Consider the following 20,688-nt stretch of genomic DNA (forward strand, 5'->3'; position numbering starts at 1 on the left):
TAATAACTGAGAGAAGTGAAGCTCAAAATCTTTCCGCATTTACCGTATTCACCCGATCTGGCTCCCTCGGACTTCCACCTAATCTTGAAGCTCAAAACCTTCCTGGATGGAAAGAGATTTCCGACGAATGAATGATGTAATGGAGGCTGTGAACAGTTATTTTGGGGAACTTGAAGAAAGTCACTTCCGGTAGGAAATCGAAAAGATAGAAAAGCGTTGGACCAAGTCTGTCGAGCGTTGAGGGATTGTGCCGGAGGTAGAGTATAAATTGAATCCAATTTATATTGTTCCCTCTTTCATTCCGCACACTTTTCATCTACCCTTGTACGTATTAAAAATGTGAACGTTTTAGTTGTATTTTTGGAGCACTGTGTTTTCAATAGCGACTGGTCCTACTCTTTATTATTTTCATTCCCCAGGAAAGCATTACTTTATAAATAAACAAACATACTGAATTACGGTCCGTTGCCAAGTCTTTTTTACGTATTTAACATATACTTTGTGTATTGCGTATTTCGTATTTATTTACACGTTAGGGAATGTTTTTTCGATTGTACGTAAATAAAAAAAAAATGTATTTCAAATTTTTGTATTTCCAACACTGGCCCAAATACAATTTTGGTCACAGTTGTTTGCAACTACAATGATTTTGGCACTCTTCGTTGAGAAAATAAATATCGAATAAAAATAAGGAAGAGACGAACAAGGGGTGAGCTGGATGGGTATACAAGTGTTGATTTATTAGTTGGATCCTTTTATTTTTTAACTCTTATATTAACGGAAGGCTGCTTGAAAAGACTGTGTTTTTAAATAAAACTTTAAAATTAGGCATGCTTTGAATACATCTTTCGTCATCTTGTACCCACCTATCGTACGCCAAATAACTTTTATGTTTAAATCTGCAACTTTATTTATTTAGAACTTGATATACACTCCACATCTTAATTCGGCGCTGACTTTTTTATTCGGGATTAAATTTAAGTTTAGTATGTCAAACTATGGGACCAAAAAGTATTTGTAAAAGTATCTGAAGATGGTAATATCGTTGTGCTTGTATTTTGTATTTAAATATTTTTTTAATTGTAGGCGGGCATGTCATTAAATGCATTTTTGCCGAAGTATTTGGTATTGGTAGTTCGATACATTTCTGCGAATATTTTGCCATCCCTGCTAGCAACCTTTGCCTAACAGACGCAGACAAGGAATGAAAACGGCGCCACGTGAGTCTTTTACAGCTGGGCAAAGCTATTTGACGCCTGTCTGTTTGTTTCTTTTTTGCTCATTGGTCCTCGGCCAAGTTAAATATGCGAAATACGAATAAATGGGGAAGGTTATACTACAACCCATCAATGTTGTCCACACTGTAACAGCTTCAAGATTTATTGATGGCCTGATGGTAACAAACTTTTTTTTTTCTATTTTAGGTGTACGTTCTATCAGGAAATCATATCGTTGGAAGGAAAATTACGTGTCAGCAAAATTCATTCTTCCTGAGGATTACGAGGGAATTGTTCGTTGCTCAAACGATTTCAAATATTCCACTCAAATAATTAAAATTCGCGGCCGTGGTAAGTACTGAGTTATGTTTATTGAATGTGATGTAGCTGGCCGGTCTTATATTTTATGAACAGATGTCATGTACATCACTACGCCAGTGAATAAATCATCGTAGAATCGGCGACGGTATAATCGTAACAAAAGCGAAAATTCTGAATATTAAGATCCACAGAGAGTACCACATAGATTGCATTGTGATTGCCCCGCTGGTTTTATTTGTGGTTCCTTGGCTTGGTGGACCTTGAAGGGTTTATTTAGCGGTTATAGTTGGCAACGCCTTTTTCAGTTGGCTTAGGCATATCAAAGCCTTACAATAAAGATCTGTTCTCCGTGCCTGCATCAGGTATTCCAGGAAAGTTTAAATGAAGAATAAATAGGCATTAAATTGTCCAGCTAAACAAACGCGCTTATGGACGAAAAAGATATGCGAGAACTGGTATATCTTTTAGCAGAATCGCAGCCAATGTAGTCTAAAGTTTTACTGTTTTGTTAGGGAAGAGAAATTATTCGGTTAACCTACCAATTAATCAGTGATTGCGGTAATAAACGACCTTATTTTTAACCAAATAATCCTTCAAAAGTGGACCCTTCAATGGAGTTGTCACTGGCATTATTTTAGTGATACTTCTATCAATTGCTATATTTGTAATCGTGAGAATCATTGAGAAAAATACAACTTATACTTCCTTGATATGTATTCTGTGTGTAAAAGTATATTATCGGAAGTGTACCATTTTTTGTTATTGTTTTAAAATATCAGTACTTTACTGACAACCTACTCTCAAAGAATATAAACTTGCCTAACAGTTTATTGTCCTTCTGTTAGAAAACATTTATTATTGGCATTGTGTTTCGTTTTCTATGTTGCTACTGCATTTGGGGGCAAGGAACTTGTAGAAGCATTGCTTTTTTTAGTCCACTGCCTAATATGTGAAACAACGAAAAATCATTTCCCAGCAAATAACACATTTCTCACATGTTTCAGATATAGATAGCTATTAGTATATGGCAGCTTGATGTTCATAGAAGGTGCATGGATTTCTTAATGTCCTCTATCCCTATACTGCAAACAACCCAAAGCTTTTAAATGTGTGCCAAAAAAATGGCTTCACTAAGCTTCTTGTTTTTGAATCGTAAAGACTGCAGATTTCAACGATTGAGACCCCAAAAGTATAGTGCTATAATTTCTCACTTTATTTAGGAATTTATTAATCTTGATATTTTAATAGTATCAAATAAGTTATTTGTTATTCGACTGAAGGTCACGAGTTAATCGTTTACACATTGTTAACCGGAACACGCCCCCAGTTTTTCTTTTAACTAAAGCTTCATTTTTCACGCACTAGATCTACACTCCTGCAAAATTCCTGCCCATTTGGATGCGACTCTGGTCACATGGGAAAACAATGAGGTTGTCTCAGTCGCCTGCAAACTCCCTTACGTTCTGAGAGGCGAAGCGAGAGCTGTTTGTCTTGCACACAGCGAATGGGAGAAACCATTTCCCGAATGTGTTCTCCCGGCACCTACAAACATTTCCAACGAACACGGGAACGTGAGCATGCAGTCCGCCAAGCCCGTTCTTGAACAAACTACTGAAGTACCACGCCTGAAAGGTACGTATTACACATTCAATTATACGAGATGGGAAACTGGTTCATTCTTTGCGCAATTTTCTCCAAAGAGAAGTTTAATTTTAGCTGGTCAATATGACGGCAGCTTAAATGCTATTTTTTTTAAATACCCATTTTGCTAAAAGCTCTTCTGTTAAATGGGCTGCTGTCACACGGCCGACCTAATGCCATTTACCGCTGACGTTGCCTAAAGTGGAGCGGGACACTATTTTAGTTGAAACCGACACTACACATATTATTCCAATATTATTAACGCCGTTTCAAATGTTTTACACTGGTTTTATTTGAAACTTAATCCGTGTTCTGTTTGAAACAAATACTCACGTGATAGCATATTTTCTGCGATGAGCGAAACTGTCTTAAGAAATAAAACATTTCAGTGGTTTAGTAAGCAATTGGAAGTTCCAAGCCATAAAATACGCCAAAACCTCGATCTGAGTTATGAAAAATTTGACCACCGTTTACATACTGTTAACTTTACTCAGCCTATTAAGATTTGTTCACGTATCAGAAACTACTGCAAACATTTCTATGAGAGCACAACTTATTTTTTGCTTCTCTGATAATTGCTTTACAAAGTAGTAAGCTTGCTACCCTAAGCAATTTTCTCTCATATTCAGATTGTATTAAATCAATAGCCATGAACTTTGCCATGAAGCAGTACCAGTGGCCTTGGAAATAAGCTATTTGATTATACAGGCTGTTGAAATAATTTTAATTCGAAACGATGTTTCGTTTTCACCATGCATCTATCAGACTTGGCAGACGTTAGTTGGCGGGATAATTGTCATTATGAGTTGGGTAATTAATAAAAAAAAATGTTAATAAACATTTAATTATTGCTTTGAGGGGTCATGCTTGAATTGCAGTATTGAGGGCAATTACTATTGGAGGCCAGACCACCTTAAAGAATTTGCGAGGAAATAATGGTTTTTGGGGTATTAATCGATAAAATATGGAGTTTTTTCCCGCACAATCTAAAATAGTAAAAAAAAAAAAAAGGCAGCTCTTCACGCAAGCTCTGCTCGCAATGACGCTCGGAAGAGTGACGTAACCGCATCAATCATGTCGCCACTATCTCGGCAGCGTGTTCTTGGTGGTTTCTCCGGCAACAGAAGTAACCAGGTGACTTAAACACGTGACTTTTCTAAGCGTCGTTGGGGACAGGGGTTGCGGCGCACATTTTGCGCGCAATAAATATAGATCGGGTGAAAGAGCGCAAAAAATAATATTAATATTCTAAAAATCATTATCTTTCCGCAAATGTTTATATTAGACTGACCTCCAATAGTAACTGCCGTCAATACTGCCCTGCAACATAACCTTTAAAACCAATAATTAGAAATTTATATAACCTATTTTACTTAGCCTACTTATCGTGACGATTATCTCATCATCTAACGTCCGCCGAGCCTCATAAATGCATGGTAAAGACGGCACTCGCCTAACCCTCACCCCTTATGAAATCTGTTCGAAATCAAATTAAATACTCTGTATACCGTCCAAGTGGGTGAAGTTCATCAAAATAAGAATTATATCCGGCTCGGAACGGGTCAAATAACTCAGAATTAGGAGAGCGTGTTGATTAAACATCTTCGTGTGCGAACGCCAAAGGAGACAAGAGACACACAAAGACACGTGTCTGACGTGTTTTTGTGTGTTCCTTGTTTCTGTCGAATAACGTAACAGCGCACAACAAGAGAAACACTCGCAAACTCAGACACACCAAAAAATATACACTCACACGGCGCTGACTCACAACTCTTGGATTTGTATTGTCTTCTTCTTCTATGCAAAAAGACGGACCTCCTCTTTTTCTATGTCCTAAGAAAGAGATGAAAAACCTGAAAAACCGCACAAATTCGACCGGTGTTTAAGTTTCGGTTTGCTATCGGAGCGCATCTCAGCCCCGGCGTCACCCCGCCCCGTGGAGAGATAGTGCAACAAGGCTCTGCTGCGTCGCGTGATGACACATGATATGCGTCTCGCGAAACTTAAAAACCCGTCGATTTTGTGTGCGGTTTTTCAGAAAGCCGTAAAATGCTTCGCGTGCCTTCTATCATTCTGCAATTTGCTGATTTAGTGTTTTTTTTTATGATGCTGAGCAATTTTCTAATTTAAACCATGCCCTTAAACACAATAATAAACAGTTAATTACGCAAAAATAATCAACAACCTAATTATCTCGGACTTTAATAATTTTCCTAAATAGGCCCCTGGCCTAGGACCAGAACGCCACAAGCCTTTTTTTCGTTGCGATGAGTAGTTTTCGCAGGAGTGATTTGGGCTGCGTTCTTTGAAACACCCTATATGAATATATATATATCCCGCCACCATGCCCGTTATATATATATATATATATATATATATATATATATATACGGAAGAAAACGCACCTCAGACGGTTGTTGGAGTTTTTAAAACATATTATTGGTAAAGTTGGTCGACGTTTCGGCCTGAGCCAGACCTTTCTCGAGAACAACCGTCTCAGGTGCGTTTTCTTCCGTATATACTTTTCGTCGTCCTGCGCTTCGTTTCTCTCTCTCTCTCTCTCTCTATATATATATATATATATAACGGGCATGGTGGCGGGGGGCCGAAGGCGTGGGTATAGAAGAACAAAAACCCTTAGTGAAAACAGCAACAACGGACGATTTATTCTTCGACGTTTCGGCCGGAGTCCGGCCGAAACGTCGAAGATCAAATCGTCCGTTGTTGCTGTTTTCACTTAGGGTTTTCTTCTTCGTCTCTCTCTCTCTCTATATATATATAGTTTCTTAACTTTTTGTGTTGATTTTTCATGTGGCTCAGAGTCACTAAATATGAATATGGACTGATATATATATATATATATATATATATATATATATATATATATATATATATATGTATATTTGGCAATGGCCTATAATTTATTTATTTATTTATACATACATATGTACATACATACTGCCGGCTGCCATTTGGCAGCCAAGGCAGGGGAGGGGGCACATGGGGCAACACACAAGGATAAAACCACATTACACGCTAATGGAAGAAAGAGCATCTAGGACTGCACATCTAAGAAATACCGCTGTAATGATGAGGCAAATTCTTGAACGAACGAGACATTGGTAATGTTGGCAGGGAGACTATTCCATTCGTTAATGGTTCGTACGAAAAAGTGGTTTTTTAAACATTGGGTTCTTCTGTAAGGTACCACAATTGTGTTGGAGTGTTTGTGTCGTGTGTGAAGGGATGTGTTAAATTGCTTAAATGTGTAGAATGAAAGGCGGCTCATGAGAAGTGTCGTCACTATATTCAAATTTAGGTGTCAACTATTCGTAAGTTATGCCGTTTGTTTGGGCAACGGTTACGCGATTTCGGCAGTGCTAGTTGTTTGTGGTAAGTGTGATTTCTTGTTAGTCCTCAATCATGACATCCGCACATTGACGTGAGCATTTTTGGGAACATCTATAAACAATTCAGAATTTCTCATGTTCAAAAACATTTAAAACACATCGTGTTTTATTTTCCTTTTTTTTAACGGTACCGACGGCTTAAATTACATGCAGCACTTTCCATGGCAGTGCTGAATTCCATCGGTTTGTTCTGGAAAATAGCTTGTCAGACAGGGCACAAGTTTGTTTGTATTATTTCAATGCAAACTCTAAAATATGTATCATAGTGTTTTTTTTTTTCTGTATGACTTGAAGAACCTTCAAACCAAAAATGTAAGGTTTCGCCAATTGAGAACGCAGTTTATCGAAGCAACGTGAATATCAGCTCTCCCGAGGTAAGAACCGCAGTCTCGTTTTTCATGTTTTTTCTTCTGCGCTACCGAGTTAATGGACGCAGAACGCTTATTCTGGGCTTCCTAGACTTTCCCAATACGCTCTTTGCGCTGGTGTTTAAAAATGAAAAAAGTTGTAGCGCCATCTGGCAGTCAAAATAGGAACTATTGGTATGTCCCAGGCGCTCCGTTTCCGCGGGCGATCCAGCGTTTTCCAAGCCTTGTTACGGTGCCCACTGCATTGCAGGAAAAAAAGAAAAAAATATAACCGCTGATTTTCATGTGTCGCGTGCACGACTTCCTCAACGGCTGAATGAATAAAGCTGAAGAGGCTATCTTCTGGGAAATTGTAGCGCTTTCCACGCAAGTCGTAGGAAGTCGAGTCGGTGGAGCTTCGACGACAATGAATCGCAGCGGTTCCACGCTGTGACCCGCCATGTGAGCTCCGTTCGCGTCGTCCTTTCTTAAATCTTTACGCAGCCCCACGATGCAGATTTGCCTGTAGCTGGCATCGGCATCGCTTTGGTTCAAAGCCCTAGTGGCAGTTCGTTAACGGACAAGTCCTAAAGTGCCTACTTCGCGGGGAACGAAATGAGCGTCACCACCATGCTTAGATCACTAGATTTTTTTCTACTTTATCAAAAAGAAAGGTAACCTGGCGGCACGAAGCATAACGTGGCTGCGGCACTATAGACCAAAAAACATAAACCTTTTTTTCCTAGCTTCACGATTCAGATTTGTCTGTAGCCAGTGACAATCCGTGAACGGAGAAGTTAAGTTGATTCTATTTGGCTCGTCGACGACGGCCGCAATGATTGCGTTACCCAGACTCAGGACGCAGCTGCGGACAAAATCGCCAACGCGATACCGCGTTGTGCTAGTCATGGACGTTGGCTTTGAGAGTGCGATTCTCTCCCAGGTTAAGAAGTATCTGTAGACTATTTCAGGCGACCCGCACCGCTTACCGCAATGAGATTTGGAACTCTGGAGACACATCATCTTCATCTTTGATGCGGAAGGCGCAGCGAAGGGGCAAAAAGGATCGACAACTGTACTCCCTACTAGGACGACGCGGCGTAAAATATTCGCTGGGTAAATCGTCACGCTTAAGAGTAGAAAAAAAAAAAAAAAACAATGCAAACGGTCGTCGTAGAATCCCCTGCGCGAAACATTTCTTCACGACTTCGCCAACCCGCTACAGGCCGCGGCGTAAATCATCCACTTTTCCTGAAAAAAAAAACAAAAAAAACACCAACAGGTGACTGCCAGCATAAAGCTACTTTAGGCCTAGCCTGAAACGCTTTGCTTTAAAATATATTACAGCGTTATTTATTCTGGTGAGTCGGAAAAGCGCGCCGCACGGTCCATCCCGCCGTCCCATAAGCCCCGCTTCCGCATGGGAACATACCATTGGTTCTTAAACCAACCACAGGAGGCGCTGATGGCGCGAGAGACGGTGGCACCATAGCGGCACACACGGAGCGTATTCTCGCCTTCTGCGCCGCCATCTTTGTTTGCTGGGCAGTGGAAGGCGTTCTGGGCGTGCGCAGTATAGTTCTCTTACGCAAAATGTGAGACGGCGCACATGTGTCCCAATGACTCAGTATTTCTCGCCTCAGTGATAAGCGCTGGAAAAGTCTATGGTCGGTGACAGGTTGAAAGTTGTTCGCGGGAAGCTCCTCCCACATCTTTCCGCTTTAGAAGAGCCAACGATGGAGAGGACGTGACTTCCTCGCACACCTCCTAGATAAGAAAGTGCTTCCCGCGTCACTAAAGAAGGCCCCACACAGATTGGAGACGACTGCTGCGTCACCATTCGGCGGCCACTCGTGTCCAATCAGTGAAGAGAACGCTGACACAGAGGTGGTGTCCAATTTGTGTCAGGCCTCGTTTAGTGACGCAGGAAGCACTTTCTTATCCGGGAGCTCTCTCTGCCTCTCCGGCGCTCGTATATCTGAAGTGGAGAGAGGTGGGAAAAGTTTCCCTGGATTTTAAAACTTTTTCTGGGGTTCTACTTTACATTCTTTCATTGTAGTGTAGTACAAAAATGGAATATACCGTATTTACTCGAGTAATAGCCGCACTGTTTATGAAGAAAATCTGAGGGTTCGCTTTTCCGCGGAGCACGCAGATGGCCAATCACAGCGACCGACAGCATGATTCCAGCGGTTTACAGGACAGAGATAACGTCTTCGTGCGAAGATACCATCTGTGAAGATTGCATTTGTATGGAAAATTGTGTTCTCAGTCTAGTTATTCGGTATGCCATTTATGCGCAACGCGATGATTGGCTGTAAATGTGCTTTGCGGGAAACAAGACACAAGGGCCTTGTTCATAAATAGTGCGGCTATTACTCGAGAAAATACGGTATACGTTCTTTTTTTTTTTTTTTTTTTGAGCGCTTTTTTTTTGTCGTGGTGTTGCAAAGGAAAAAGAGTTTGGGGGACAGAGGTAACGTACAAGTACCGCGTAGATTATTTGAGGTTCGATGCGACTACGGGAGTCAAGTAGCTAAAGGCCACTAAAGAATTATGGATTCATTTTACGGCAGAATTTGAGAACCCGTTGGGCGGGTTATTAAGGAAGACAATAGAGACCTATACATTTATAAAGTTGCATCCCGTACGTTGGTAGTTTTACATTGAAGTTTTAGTATACTGACGGGGATTAGATGTATGCAGAGCATAGTATTGCTCCCGTTGTAGCTTTTTATTATTTAGCCTTGTATAATAAAAAAATAAACGCCAGCCAACCCGTTTTGGTGCATCAAATAAAAAAGATAATTCCAGAAAGCCTATTTGATCTTGAAGAATCTTTGTTTCAGATACAACTCGATAAACAGTTTGCCAACGGCACCTCCATTTACTTCCACTGTCGCGGTGATCGAACAAGTTACAGAATACGTTGCTTGGAAGGTTTCTGGAAACCGGCTCCAAGCTGTCTTCCAGGTAACGGTGTAAAATTTACTTTCGCAAAAGGTTGATAACAATAGTCAATCAGTGCTTTGTGCAAACGAAACCGACTTAGTATTTATACATGCATGATGGACAACTGCATTTAGTAATACGTAGTTAAATACAAAACACTCAGTGTTTTAAAAGCAATATTTGAAATCCTGCCCAAGGGTAGCGGCTTGCCCCTCAGAGAAGCCCATGTCTCGTCCGATTTTTTTTTTCTTTCTTTGTACGTCAACATTTTCGTTTCACTCTACTCCATACTGTCTGAAGCCCTCTACACTCTGCAAAACTGTTAACACAACCACGCCATCGCCTGATTTGTTTGTCTTCTTGTATTGAAGAACTGTCATCAGAACTACCATGGAAATGAAAACTACTCAGTTTGGGTACTAATCTAAGTGTTAAATTTGATGCCCGCCAGTACCCCTTCGAATTGAAATTCAAAAAAGCGCCAAAGTCGTGTTTGCCCTAACAGGTTCGTTCAGCGTACCAGAATTCCGGAAATCCGATGCACCTCATCCTCCCGGTTCGTTTCCTTTGCTTATATTGACGCAAAGGAGGGGAAGGGTCTGAGACATTGATGTCGCGTTTGATATGAAGTCGGGGAGGCGTACGCATGCGGTCAATTTGGATTTTTATTAGATCTTGTAATGTAAATAGTAAATCAATTTACAGATAAAAAAAGATGGCTGGAAACATGTTTAGTGCACCTTCAGAAGTAAATATAGCGCACTATTCAACCGTCATTTAGAGATGGTGCAGGGAAAGAAGAGTCTGGCGAACTGTCAACTGTTTAGCATGCAGCAATATGGAAGAACAGTCTGTGTGAGGTTGCATCAATTCGTTGGCTGATAGTCACCATAATTAGCCGCTCATAAAGTAACAGCTATTCATTAAAATTTTGAGCCTGTCAATCGACGAAGTGAGAAAGTTGACCTAGACGGCGTGTTATATTTGTCGCTATTTAGTTCTGCCAAAAACGTTGTCCCCAGACTCACCTTGTGATGTTGTTTCAATATCCCTTGCCAAGCATCGTATGAGTTCCTCTTATTTTTCTCCCAAACTACAGAAGAACAGACATGTGATGTGAATAACTTTCTGAGCCGTGTACCTCCTGAAGTCGTCATTGAAGCAAATGCGTCGGAAGTTGCCGCTGGGACTGTCTATCACGCCTTCTGTAAGAACACCGGTTACATCTTCGATGGACGGAGCAGAGTTGTCTGCAACGCCGACGGCAAGTGGGCTTTCGATCCAAGCATGAGGTGTAAGTCCTCGATACTTTTATTATCAACTTCACTCGTCGAAAAAAGCCTGTGCTTCGGAGTTTTGGCGAATTATTACTGTATTTTTTACTGCGATAATAACCGCTCTGACTTCACGGTCAAATTGCGACTACGCACCTGAGTCTCAGCATGCAAGTCAAAATGTATAATCTACGAGAGGGCTTTTGCAGAAAGCAGTGTGTTTAATATGTAATTTTCTTGTTATAAACTTGCCCAGTCTTCAGCTCTTCGAACAGAAATACAGGAGAATAAAAGAAAACTATTTAATCTTTTAAAATGGCAACTGCCATTATTTCATTTTTGATACCAACTTTGAAATAACCAGTGAAAAAGCCGCAGCAAATTGTAGAATAACTTTCAGCGGAATTCGAAGCGCCTGAATTGTATACATATGTTAGACATCTCTCAACCATTAAGTTGGAAATCGTAGGCTAAGGCGCATATATTGATTATTCTTCAACAATTTTACTTCGATCATTTTGATCTACTGTGGATCTGAAGTAAATGAAAAGAAGTCATTTAACAAAATTCATATCTGTTTTAGAAACAGCACCTTCTTTACTTTCTTTTTTTAATTAGTGCATCACTAGGCGGCCTCCTTGGTATGTAATATTACGTCTTCGGACCATTTCGAGGGGGGGGGGGGGGGAGGGGATCCTCAAGGAAACTTCGCAGTGGAAGCTGTCGTTTTGTAAACAGCCTTAGCTAAGGCTCTTGATAAACATCGGCTGCCGGTCTGAAGCTTTCAGAGGGCTTCTTTTCAAGTTTTGCTTGCCAGCTTCTACAGCCCTTATAAGGGATTAAAAGGTTTTGTAACCTGTTTCTACCCTACCCATTTTATGAAAGAACGTGTTTTTCTTTTTATGTGTACGGTTTTGGTTTCCTTTTCAGGCAATCGCTCGTGTGCTATTCCACCTCTCGCACCAGGAGTAAACATAGTGCGGCGGACTGCTGCAGAGATGAGATTTGCTTGCCAGAGAAACTTGGCACTCGAGGGTCCCGAACAGATACATTGCTCACGCACCGGAGAATGGGACGCTAAGCCACCGTTATGCGTCCAGCTTCAAAGTAAGCGATTCACCTTCCGGTACATTGAATTCACAAGAATCGATTTTGTGAGTTAACCCCAGCTACAGCTGCGTGAAAGGCGGTATGACCGGTGACTGCTCTCTGGAATGCGTCCCCGGCTAGTGCATTTATCGTTCTGCGCCTTCCATGCGTCAAGACTGGCCGTTATGAGGCGTCAACATATGGAACAGAATTAAACACGCGGCTCATTCAATCGAGTGTCACGATCTTGGCGGTTGATTTTATAAGTGCTGGCGAAGAAGAAGAGCGGACGCAATGGATCGCTGTCCGCATCAAGATGTGCCAGTTGTGACGTCACGAGGCGTTAACCGAAGAATCAAAAATGAGGAACCCACCAGTGCGAGGCACTCAAAAAGGCCGACGTACACTTCGCGCTTTCCACTTTTCCCCTCCTCCTCCTTTTCTATATCCTCTACTTTTTACCTTGCCTCAGCTTGGCTCCCCTCACAGTTAAGGAGAGGGAAGTGTTAAAAGAATTTTCTTTCCTGCAGAAAACCGAGGCTGTACATCGGCCTTTAAGCGTAATTTCAAAACGAAATTTGCCTGTCTTTTCAGTTTTTTTTTTCTTCTGGCTTGTGAAAGCAACGTAGTGCGTCAATTTACTTATATACACCAACTCATGTTTACAAACAAACCGGAGCGCCCCTAGCGGACGCCACCGGCGCCGCGCATGCACGATGGGGGTGTGGGCAAGAAGCTCGCCATCGCCCATAAACAAACCATTGAAATGCGAAGTTGTCGGCGTCGGTATGAGTCTTCCTGTTATTTTTCGCGTTCGAATTGTTGATTCTACGTCTTCCTGGCGATGTCTGACTACTTGAGCGGCGTCAGCGAAATTACCGAGGCTCTTTACACCGCGAAACTTCGCGTGAATAATGTGACATGTGGCGATTCATTCCGCGTGAACGCCGCAGTATGTACGCTAAAACCTTATTCGCATGATGAGATTTCGCTCGCAATTTTCGGTCGCGACACCGCTTGGGCTCCAAAAGCGTGAACCGTAGCTGAGATGGTCGATGTCGATACTGAAAATCGCAAGCAGAATCGGACCAAGTCAATTAGGCATAGGAAGTCAGTGATGGTCACTGGTAACAATAATCAACATCTCCTTGTATCTACTGTTTACATCCAGCCTGCTTACGAACCTTCAATCTTAAGTCTTTTGAGGCCTGCACTCACCTCTTATAGCAAGTAGCGGGCCGGCATCTGGTTTACGGGCCGGCGTCGTCTAAGAGAGCAGACGACAAGCAGGAACGTTTGAAAGAGCAGACGACAGTTCGAACGATCAGGCGGCCGTTTGAACTTGAAGACGCACTGAACGTAGTTTGCAGGTGGTTTTCTGATGTTTTCTGATGGTTTTCTGGCGTTCAAGTTGGAACAAAACAAATAAACATGATGACCATAAGTACCCGTGAATTCAACCCCAAGTGCTTCCCACCCAAGCAATCGTCATCCAACGGCGTCTGCTTTTCCCTTTTCACGGCACATATAAGATTCTCGGACGAGCCGAGCACGTGAAATCTGACCTTCAAACCTTTCTCGACTCTTTTGGTACGGCCCCAGTCGCGGCGTTTTGACGAGAAGGCAGATTTTTGTCTGGTTCCTTTCAAAACAACGCAGGAATACACGTCTGGCATGGGGACTTCTGCCCACAGCTCCAGACCAGAAGTGCGACCGACGCGCCACCACCGCGCCGTGACGTCACAGAGTTGAGTTGGTGTATAGCCTCTCACGGCAGCCTTGGAATGAAGAATAAAATCAACTTCGACATAAATTGTCCTTGAAAGATGATTTTACGTCCAGAGTGACGATCATCTATACAGCGACAATATCGCTGTTGTTCGGATAATTCCTATAAAGCTATAGAACCAGAATGCAGAACATCCAAAATGGCCTTCGCGCGGACGCTTCTGAGAATAAACGGAATTTCTATTTCAGCTACGCCGGCGCCGGGCTGTGATGTGACCGACTTTCTCATTGCGGTGCCCGACCTTGTCGTCATTAATGCGAGTGACTCGGAGGTAGCCTTGGGCGCTGTCTTCGAAGCATTTTGCAATTACGAAGGCTACATCCTGGAGGGACGCAGCCATGTTACGTGCAAAGCCAACGGAATGTGGGACTTCGATCCAAAAATGACTTGTAAGGCTGCAGTACTTTTTCTAAGTGATTTTGGCACGGTGACACTTTGCGTCGACGTTCCCGGTGTTTTTCACGCATGATAGTTTTCATGACACACCCCTCCTCAAAATTATGTAGTTACAGGGCGTCCGTTGTCGATATCACCAAGTGCGTGTAAAAGATCACCAAAACGCCCCTGCGTTTCTTTTTTAGAGCGCAGCTTTTAGGCGCCCGTTTCCGGCTTGAGCGGCGTCGCCGTCGCCTTCAGGGTAACCGCGCGTTGCAATATGGGACATTTCCCATAATGACATCACACGTGACGTCACGAGGGACACGAGTGACGTCATGAAGGTCACTGTTGAACGTTATAACGAAGGTCACAACCTTCACAGTGACCTTCACGAGGCCGTCAGGAGTGACGTCACCAGGGAGGAGGGAGGGAGGGGGGAGGAGGAAGGCAGGAGGACGGGAGGAGTAGAGGGGGTGACGGAGGAGGAGGAGGGACATGCCTTTCTTTCCGTACCCTCCCCTCCTCCTCCTCCAAAGCTGCGCTTTAATTCGGCACAACAGGGAATTGCAAACGTCGATTTTTTTTTCCTGCGATAATAACCGCGCTGACTTGAAGGTCAAATTGCGACAACGTAAGTGAGTCTCAGCGTGCAAGTCGAAATGTATCAGCTACGAGAGGGCTTTTGCAGAAAGCTAATGTTTAATATGTAATATTCTTATTATAAACTTGCCCAGTCTTCATCTCTTCAAACAGAAATCCAGGAAAATAAAAGAAAACTATTTAATCCTTTAAAATAGCAACAGCTATAATTTCATTTTTGATACGAACTTAAAAAGAACGCGTAAAAAAGCCACAGAATATTGTAGAATAACTTTCAGTGGCGTTCGAAGCGTCTGCATTGTATACATATATTTGGGAATCGTTAGTTAGGGCGCATAAATTGACTGTTTGTCAACAATGTTACTTTGATAATTTTCATTTAATGTGGATCTGAAGTAAATTAAAAGATGTCCTTTAACAAAATTCATATCTGCTTTAGAAACATTACCTTCTTTTCTTTCTTTTTTTAATTATTGCATAACTAGGCGGCCTCCCTGGTATGTAATATTACGTCTTCTGACCATTTCGGGGGGGGGGGGGGGGGGGGGTCTTTAGGGAAGCCTCGCAGTGGAAGCTGTCGTTTTGTTAACAGCCTTAGCTAAGGGTTGACAAACATCGGCTGCCGGTCTGAGGCTTCCAGGAGGCTTCTTTCCAAGTTCTGCTTGCCAGCTTTTACAGCTCTTATATGTTATTAAGAGCTTTTGTAACCTCTTTCTATTCTACCTGCCAGTGTGTGTGTTTTTTATGTATTATTTTTTTTAGGTATTCCCTCGTGTGCTATTCCATCTGTCGTACCAGGAGTAAAGGTAGTGTGGTGGACTGCGGCGAAGGTGAGATTTGCTTGCCAAAGCAACTTGGCACTCGAGGGTCCCGAGCAGATACATTGCTCACGCACCGGAGAATGGGACGCCAAGCCACCGGTATGCGTCCAGCCTCAAAGTAAGCGAATCACCTTCCGGTACATTGATTTCACAAGAATCGATTTTGTGAGTGAACCTCTAGCTACAGTTCTGACCCTGTCAATCGACGAAGTGAAAAAGTTGACATAGATGACGTGTTATAATTGTCGTTATTTAGTTTTGCCAAAAAACGATGTCCCCAGATTCAACTTGTGATGTTGTTTTAAGATCCCTTGTCAAGCATCGTATGAGCTCCTATAATTTTTCTCCCAACTACAGAGGAACAGACATGTAATGTGAATAACTTTAAGAGCCGCGTACCTCCTGAAGTCGTCATTGAAGAAAATGCGCCAGAAGCTGCCGCAGGGACTGTGTATCACGCCTTCTGTAAGAACACCGATCACATCTTCAATGGACAGAGCAGAGTTTTCTGCAACGCCGACGGCACGTGGAGTTTCGATGCAAGAATGAGTTGTAAGTCCTCGCTGCTTTTATTATCAACTTCACGCGTTGAAAAAAGCCTGTACTTCGACGTTTTGGCGAATTCTTACAGCATTCTTTTACTGCAATGACAATCGCGCTGACTTCATGGTCAAATTGCGACTACGTACATGAGTCTCAGCATGCAAGTCGAAATGTATCAGCTACGAGAAGGCTTTTGCAGAAAGCAGTGAGTTTAATACGTAATTTTCTTGTTATAAACTTGCCCAGTCATCAGCTCTTCGAACAGAAATACAGGAGTATAAAAGAAAACTATTTAATCTTTTAAAATAGCAACTGCTATTATTTCATTTTTGATACCAGCTTTGAAATAACCAGTGAAAAAGACCCAGCAAATTGTAGAATAACTTTCAGCGGAATTCAAAGCGCCTGAATTGTATACATATATTAGATATCTCTTAACCATTAACTTGGAAATCGTTGGTTAAGGCGCATATATTGATTATTTTTCAACAATTTTACTTCGATAATTTTCATCTAATGTGGATCTGAAGTAAATTAAAAGAAGTCCTTTAACAAAATTTATATCTGTTTTAGAAACATCACCTTCTTTTCTTTCTTTTTGAATTAGTGCATCACTAGGCGGCCTCCTTGGTATAGAATCTTACGTCTCCTGACCATTTCGGGGGGAGGGGGGGGGGGTCTTTAGGGAAGCCTCGCAGTGGAAGCTGTCGTTTTGTTAACAGCCTGAGCTAAGGCTTGACAAACATCGGCTGCCGGTCTGAGGCTTCCAGGAGGCTTCTTTCCAAGTTCTGCTTGCCAGCTTTTACAGCTCTGATATGTTATTAAAAGCTTTTGTAACCTCTTTCTATTCTACCTGCGAGTGTGTGTGTTTCTTATGTTTTTTTGTTTTTTTTTAGGTATTCCTTCGTGTGCTATTCCATCTCTTGCACCAGGAGTAAAGGTAGTGTGGCGGACTACGGCGGGGGTGAGATTTGGTTGCCAAAGCAACTTGGCACTCGAGGGTCCCGAGCAGATACATTGCTCACGCACCGGAGAATGGGACGCCAAGCCACCGGTATGCGTCCAGCCTCAAAGTAAGCGAACCACCTTCCGGTACATTGATTTCACAAGAATCGGTTTTGTGAGTGAACCCCTAGCTACAGCTCTGAGCCTGTCAATCGACGAAGTGAGAAAGTTCACATAGATGACGTGTTATAATTGTCGTTATTTAGTTTTGCCAAAAAACGATGTCCCCAGATTCAACTTGTGATGTTGTTTTAAGATCCCTTGTCAAGCATCGTATGAATTCCTCTTATTTTCCTCCCAACTACAGAGGAACAGACATGTAATGTGAATAACTTTCTGAGCCGTGTACCTCCTGAAGTCGTCATTGAAGAAAATGCGCCGGAAGCTGCCGCAGGGACTGTGTATCACGCCTTCTGTAAGAACACCGATCACATGTTCAATGGACATAGCAGAGTTTTCTGCAACGCCGACGGCACGTGGAGTTTCGATGCAAGAATGAGTTGTAAGTCCTCGCTGCTTTTATTATCAACTTCGCTCGTTGAAAAAAGCCTGTACTTCGACGTTTTGGCAAATTCTTACTGCACTTTTTGCTGCAATAATAACCTTCGCTGATTGCAATGTCAAGTTGCGACAACGTAGGTGTGTTGCAGCATGCAAGTCGAAGTGTATCAGCTCCGAGAAGGCTTTTGCAGAAAGCAGTGTGTTTAATATGTACTTTTTTCTTAATGCTTAAAGGACCCATGAAACGAATTTTGGGCTGGGGTAAATCAATTTATATTGGGATTTTACTAATAGCACATCGTTCAGTGGGCCAAAAGAACAAAGGTAGAAAGTCAGAAACCTGACTTTCGCTACGGAAATTTGCAAAACATAGCGGACTACTTCGTACCTCCTTCCCTTCGTAAACTCTCCGCCTTTTCACTGTGATACATCCGCGGACCCCGCAGCGCGTCACCGGGCTACTCGCCACCATAACCGGGCCCCCGCAGCGCTTCACCAGGGCCCAAGCGCACGTCACACAACACCGGACCTCACTTAATCCCTTTACCCCTAAGCTGACATTGCGGTGGAAGCTACGCGCTTGCCGGACCAATCGGCCGCCTCCCTTTCATCACCTGACCTCATTCTCTGCGGGTCGCGGTATGCGCGAGAGAGCATGATCACGTGAAAAATGTGTGGCTGGCCCAACGAGCACGTAGCTTCCACAGCACTGTCAGCTTCGGGGTGAACGGGGTGGGGAAAGCAACTAGTCGGAAGTTTGAGCGACGGTCTAATCTTCTAGGAGGACAATGGTGGTGTCCGGCTGCAAGCGAGATTCCGAGCAAGAGGGGACTCCCCCCTTTCCGACTTCTTGAACTGTCTGGTACAATGCGCGATTTATGAGTTGAGGAGGAAAGCTAAAGAGAAAACAGTTGAAAAAGCGTTTCATGGCTCCTTTAATTCTTTAAAACTATTTAATCCTGTAAAAAAGCAATTCTTGTAATTTCATTTTTGAGGACAGCTTAGGGGAGAACGAGCAAAATAGCCCCAGCATATTTTAGAATATCTTTCAGTGGAATTCGAAGCGTCTGAATTGTATGCATATATTAGACATCTCTTAACCATTAAGTTAAGAATCGTTCCTTCGGGCGCATGTATTGATCTTTTTTTAACATGTTTACTTCGATAATTTTATTCCATAGTTGACATAATATAAATTAAAAAAGGTCCTTCAAAAAAATAAAATAAAGATGTCTACAATTTTCTGTAATACCAAATTAGAAAGCAGGTCTTGAGGAGGAGAAGGGGAGGGTACGGAGGGGAGGGTATGTCTCGTTTCCCCTCCCCTAATCCTGTCCTGCTCCCCTCCTATTTACTGGGAATTTTTCGCTAAATTTCCCGCTAAATAGAGGGGCGGAGATTTTAAGGGGAAGTTTAGCAAAACTTTTACCGCTAAGCGGGGAAATTCTTTCGCTAAATTTTGCAGGGAACTTTAGCAAAAAATTTCCCGTTAAATTTAGCAAGAAATTTAGTGAAAATTTGGCCACTAAATTTAGCGGGTTAGGTTTCCCGACTAAATTTTGCGGGAAAATTGACTTGACGTCACTTCAGCACCAATTTAGTTTCCTCGCTAAATTTAGCGGAAAAACTGTGACGTCCCATGATGCAACGCGGGCGGTTACGTCGACGCCGACGCCGCTCAATCCGGGAACGGTCGCCTAAGGGCTGCGCTCTAAAATTGAAACCTGTTTTATAAACATAATCTCCTTTAAGAGCGCAGCTCTTAGGCGTCTGTTCCCAGATTGAGCGGCGTCGCGGCCTGCGTCGCCGTTGACGTCGGCGTAACCGCGCTAAATTTAGCGGAAAAATTGACGTCACGTAACCTCAACACCTATTCAAAACGATGCCTAACATTGAATCCTCGGACAAAAAACACACACACATGAAGAAAGTAACACTGCTTAATTTTGGTGTCCAAAACTGAACTCTTCACCAGAACAATTAACATAACCGTCAATTCAGAAGAAAAGAAAAAAAAGGTTCAGTTTTATGCAACAAGCTTTTGCTTCATGGTCCCTTTGAGGGTTATTTTGATTAAACTTTGCATTTTCGTGCTCTATTTTTCAGGTGTAAAAGGTTGTCCCAACTTCGCGGACCAAGACGAAAGCCTCATTATAGAAGGTATCCTTCCTACGTACCAGCTTGGGGACAGTATCACCCTCAGCTGTCCAGGAGGAACTGAGCTGGACCCGCCCGTCGAGAGGATAACCTGCCTGGGAGACCGGTGGTCCGAGACCAAGCTTCCTCATTGTTCGGACAGGTTCCCTTTCAGATTTTAAGGTGTCCAAAGTTTTGTATTCCATTTCTTGCGCAAATGAATCTGAGCAAATATGTCTTTTTCTGAGAGACATAAATGCACTCATGGTTATTTGCAGCTGTGCCCTTGCTGGGTTTCTGAATGCTGAAGGGCGCAAACCAGGTGGTGCCAACTACTCAATGATAAAAACTTGTTTAAATCTCTAATGAGGAGACAAAAAAATGTCTGTCAAGTAACAAAACTCAAGTGCATGTCCAGTGACTAAGCTCAAAATAATGAATGGCAAAACTGATTTATATATCTAATGTCTAAACTTAAAGGGGGGTGCAACGATTTTCGAACTTTGGTCAAAGATTTCTGGAAGTTGCCCCCTGGCACTTCTGAAGTAAAGAACAGAAAACCGATTTCGCCTGCGTGTCCTAGTTGTTGCGTAAAAAAAAGATAACTACTGGCATTTCGGGCACCCCTCAACTCACTCCCAGTCTTCAGGGTCACTCCTGGTCG

The 20,688-nt window shown here is 42.6% G+C and overlaps 2 protein-coding genes across 2 annotated transcripts; both read left to right on the top strand.

Moving 5' to 3' along the window:
• Positions 1-1,178: 1,178 nt before the first annotated feature.
• On the top strand, positions 1,179-9,944 carry LOC115324461. The gene is made up of 4 exons (XM_040206070.1): positions 1,179-1,220; positions 2,904-3,170; positions 6,884-6,963; positions 9,786-9,944. The coding sequence occupies exons 1-4, from the start codon at positions 1,205-1,207 to the stop codon at positions 9,942-9,944; spliced, it is 522 nt and encodes a 173-aa protein (XP_040062004.1). The 5' UTR covers positions 1,179-1,204.
• A 1,047-nt stretch (positions 9,945-10,991) lies between these two features.
• Positions 10,992-20,206, top strand: LOC115324445 (P-selectin). The gene is made up of 8 exons (XM_040206069.1): positions 10,992-11,182; positions 12,093-12,269; positions 14,229-14,429; positions 15,781-15,957; positions 16,197-16,391; positions 17,279-17,455; positions 17,695-17,889; positions 19,995-20,206. Exons 1-8 carry the CDS (start codon positions 11,176-11,178, stop codon positions 20,204-20,206), a joined length of 1,341 nt encoding a protein of 446 aa, XP_040062003.1. The 5' UTR covers positions 10,992-11,175.
• The last annotated feature ends 482 nt before the right edge of the window (positions 20,207-20,688 follow it).

The sequence above is a fragment of the Ixodes scapularis genome, unplaced genomic scaffold (assembly GCF_016920785.2).
Source record: "Ixodes scapularis isolate PalLabHiFi unplaced genomic scaffold, ASM1692078v2 PGA_scaffold3__209_contigs__length_174095766, whole genome shotgun sequence".
NCBI classification, from domain to species: Eukaryota; Metazoa; Arthropoda; class Arachnida; order Ixodida; family Ixodidae; genus Ixodes; species Ixodes scapularis.

Excerpts from the sequence above, each read along its gene's own strand:
- LOC115324461 (XM_040206070.1), top strand. Across the intron at positions 3,171-6,883 it reads TGAAGTACCACGCCTGAAAG|AACCTTCAAACCAAAAATGT; the intron begins GTACGTATTACA and ends TATGACTTGAAG. Across the intron at positions 6,964-9,785 it reads TGAATATCAGCTCTCCCGAG|ATACAACTCGATAAACAGTT; the intron begins GTAAGAACCGCA and ends TCTTTGTTTCAG.
- LOC115324445 (XM_040206069.1), top strand. Across the intron at positions 16,392-17,278 it reads TTTCGATGCAAGAATGAGTT|GTATTCCTTCGTGTGCTATT; the intron begins GTAAGTCCTCGC and ends GTTTTTTTTTAG. Across the intron at positions 17,890-19,994 it reads TTTCGATGCAAGAATGAGTT|GTGTAAAAGGTTGTCCCAAC; the intron begins GTAAGTCCTCGC and ends TCTATTTTTCAG.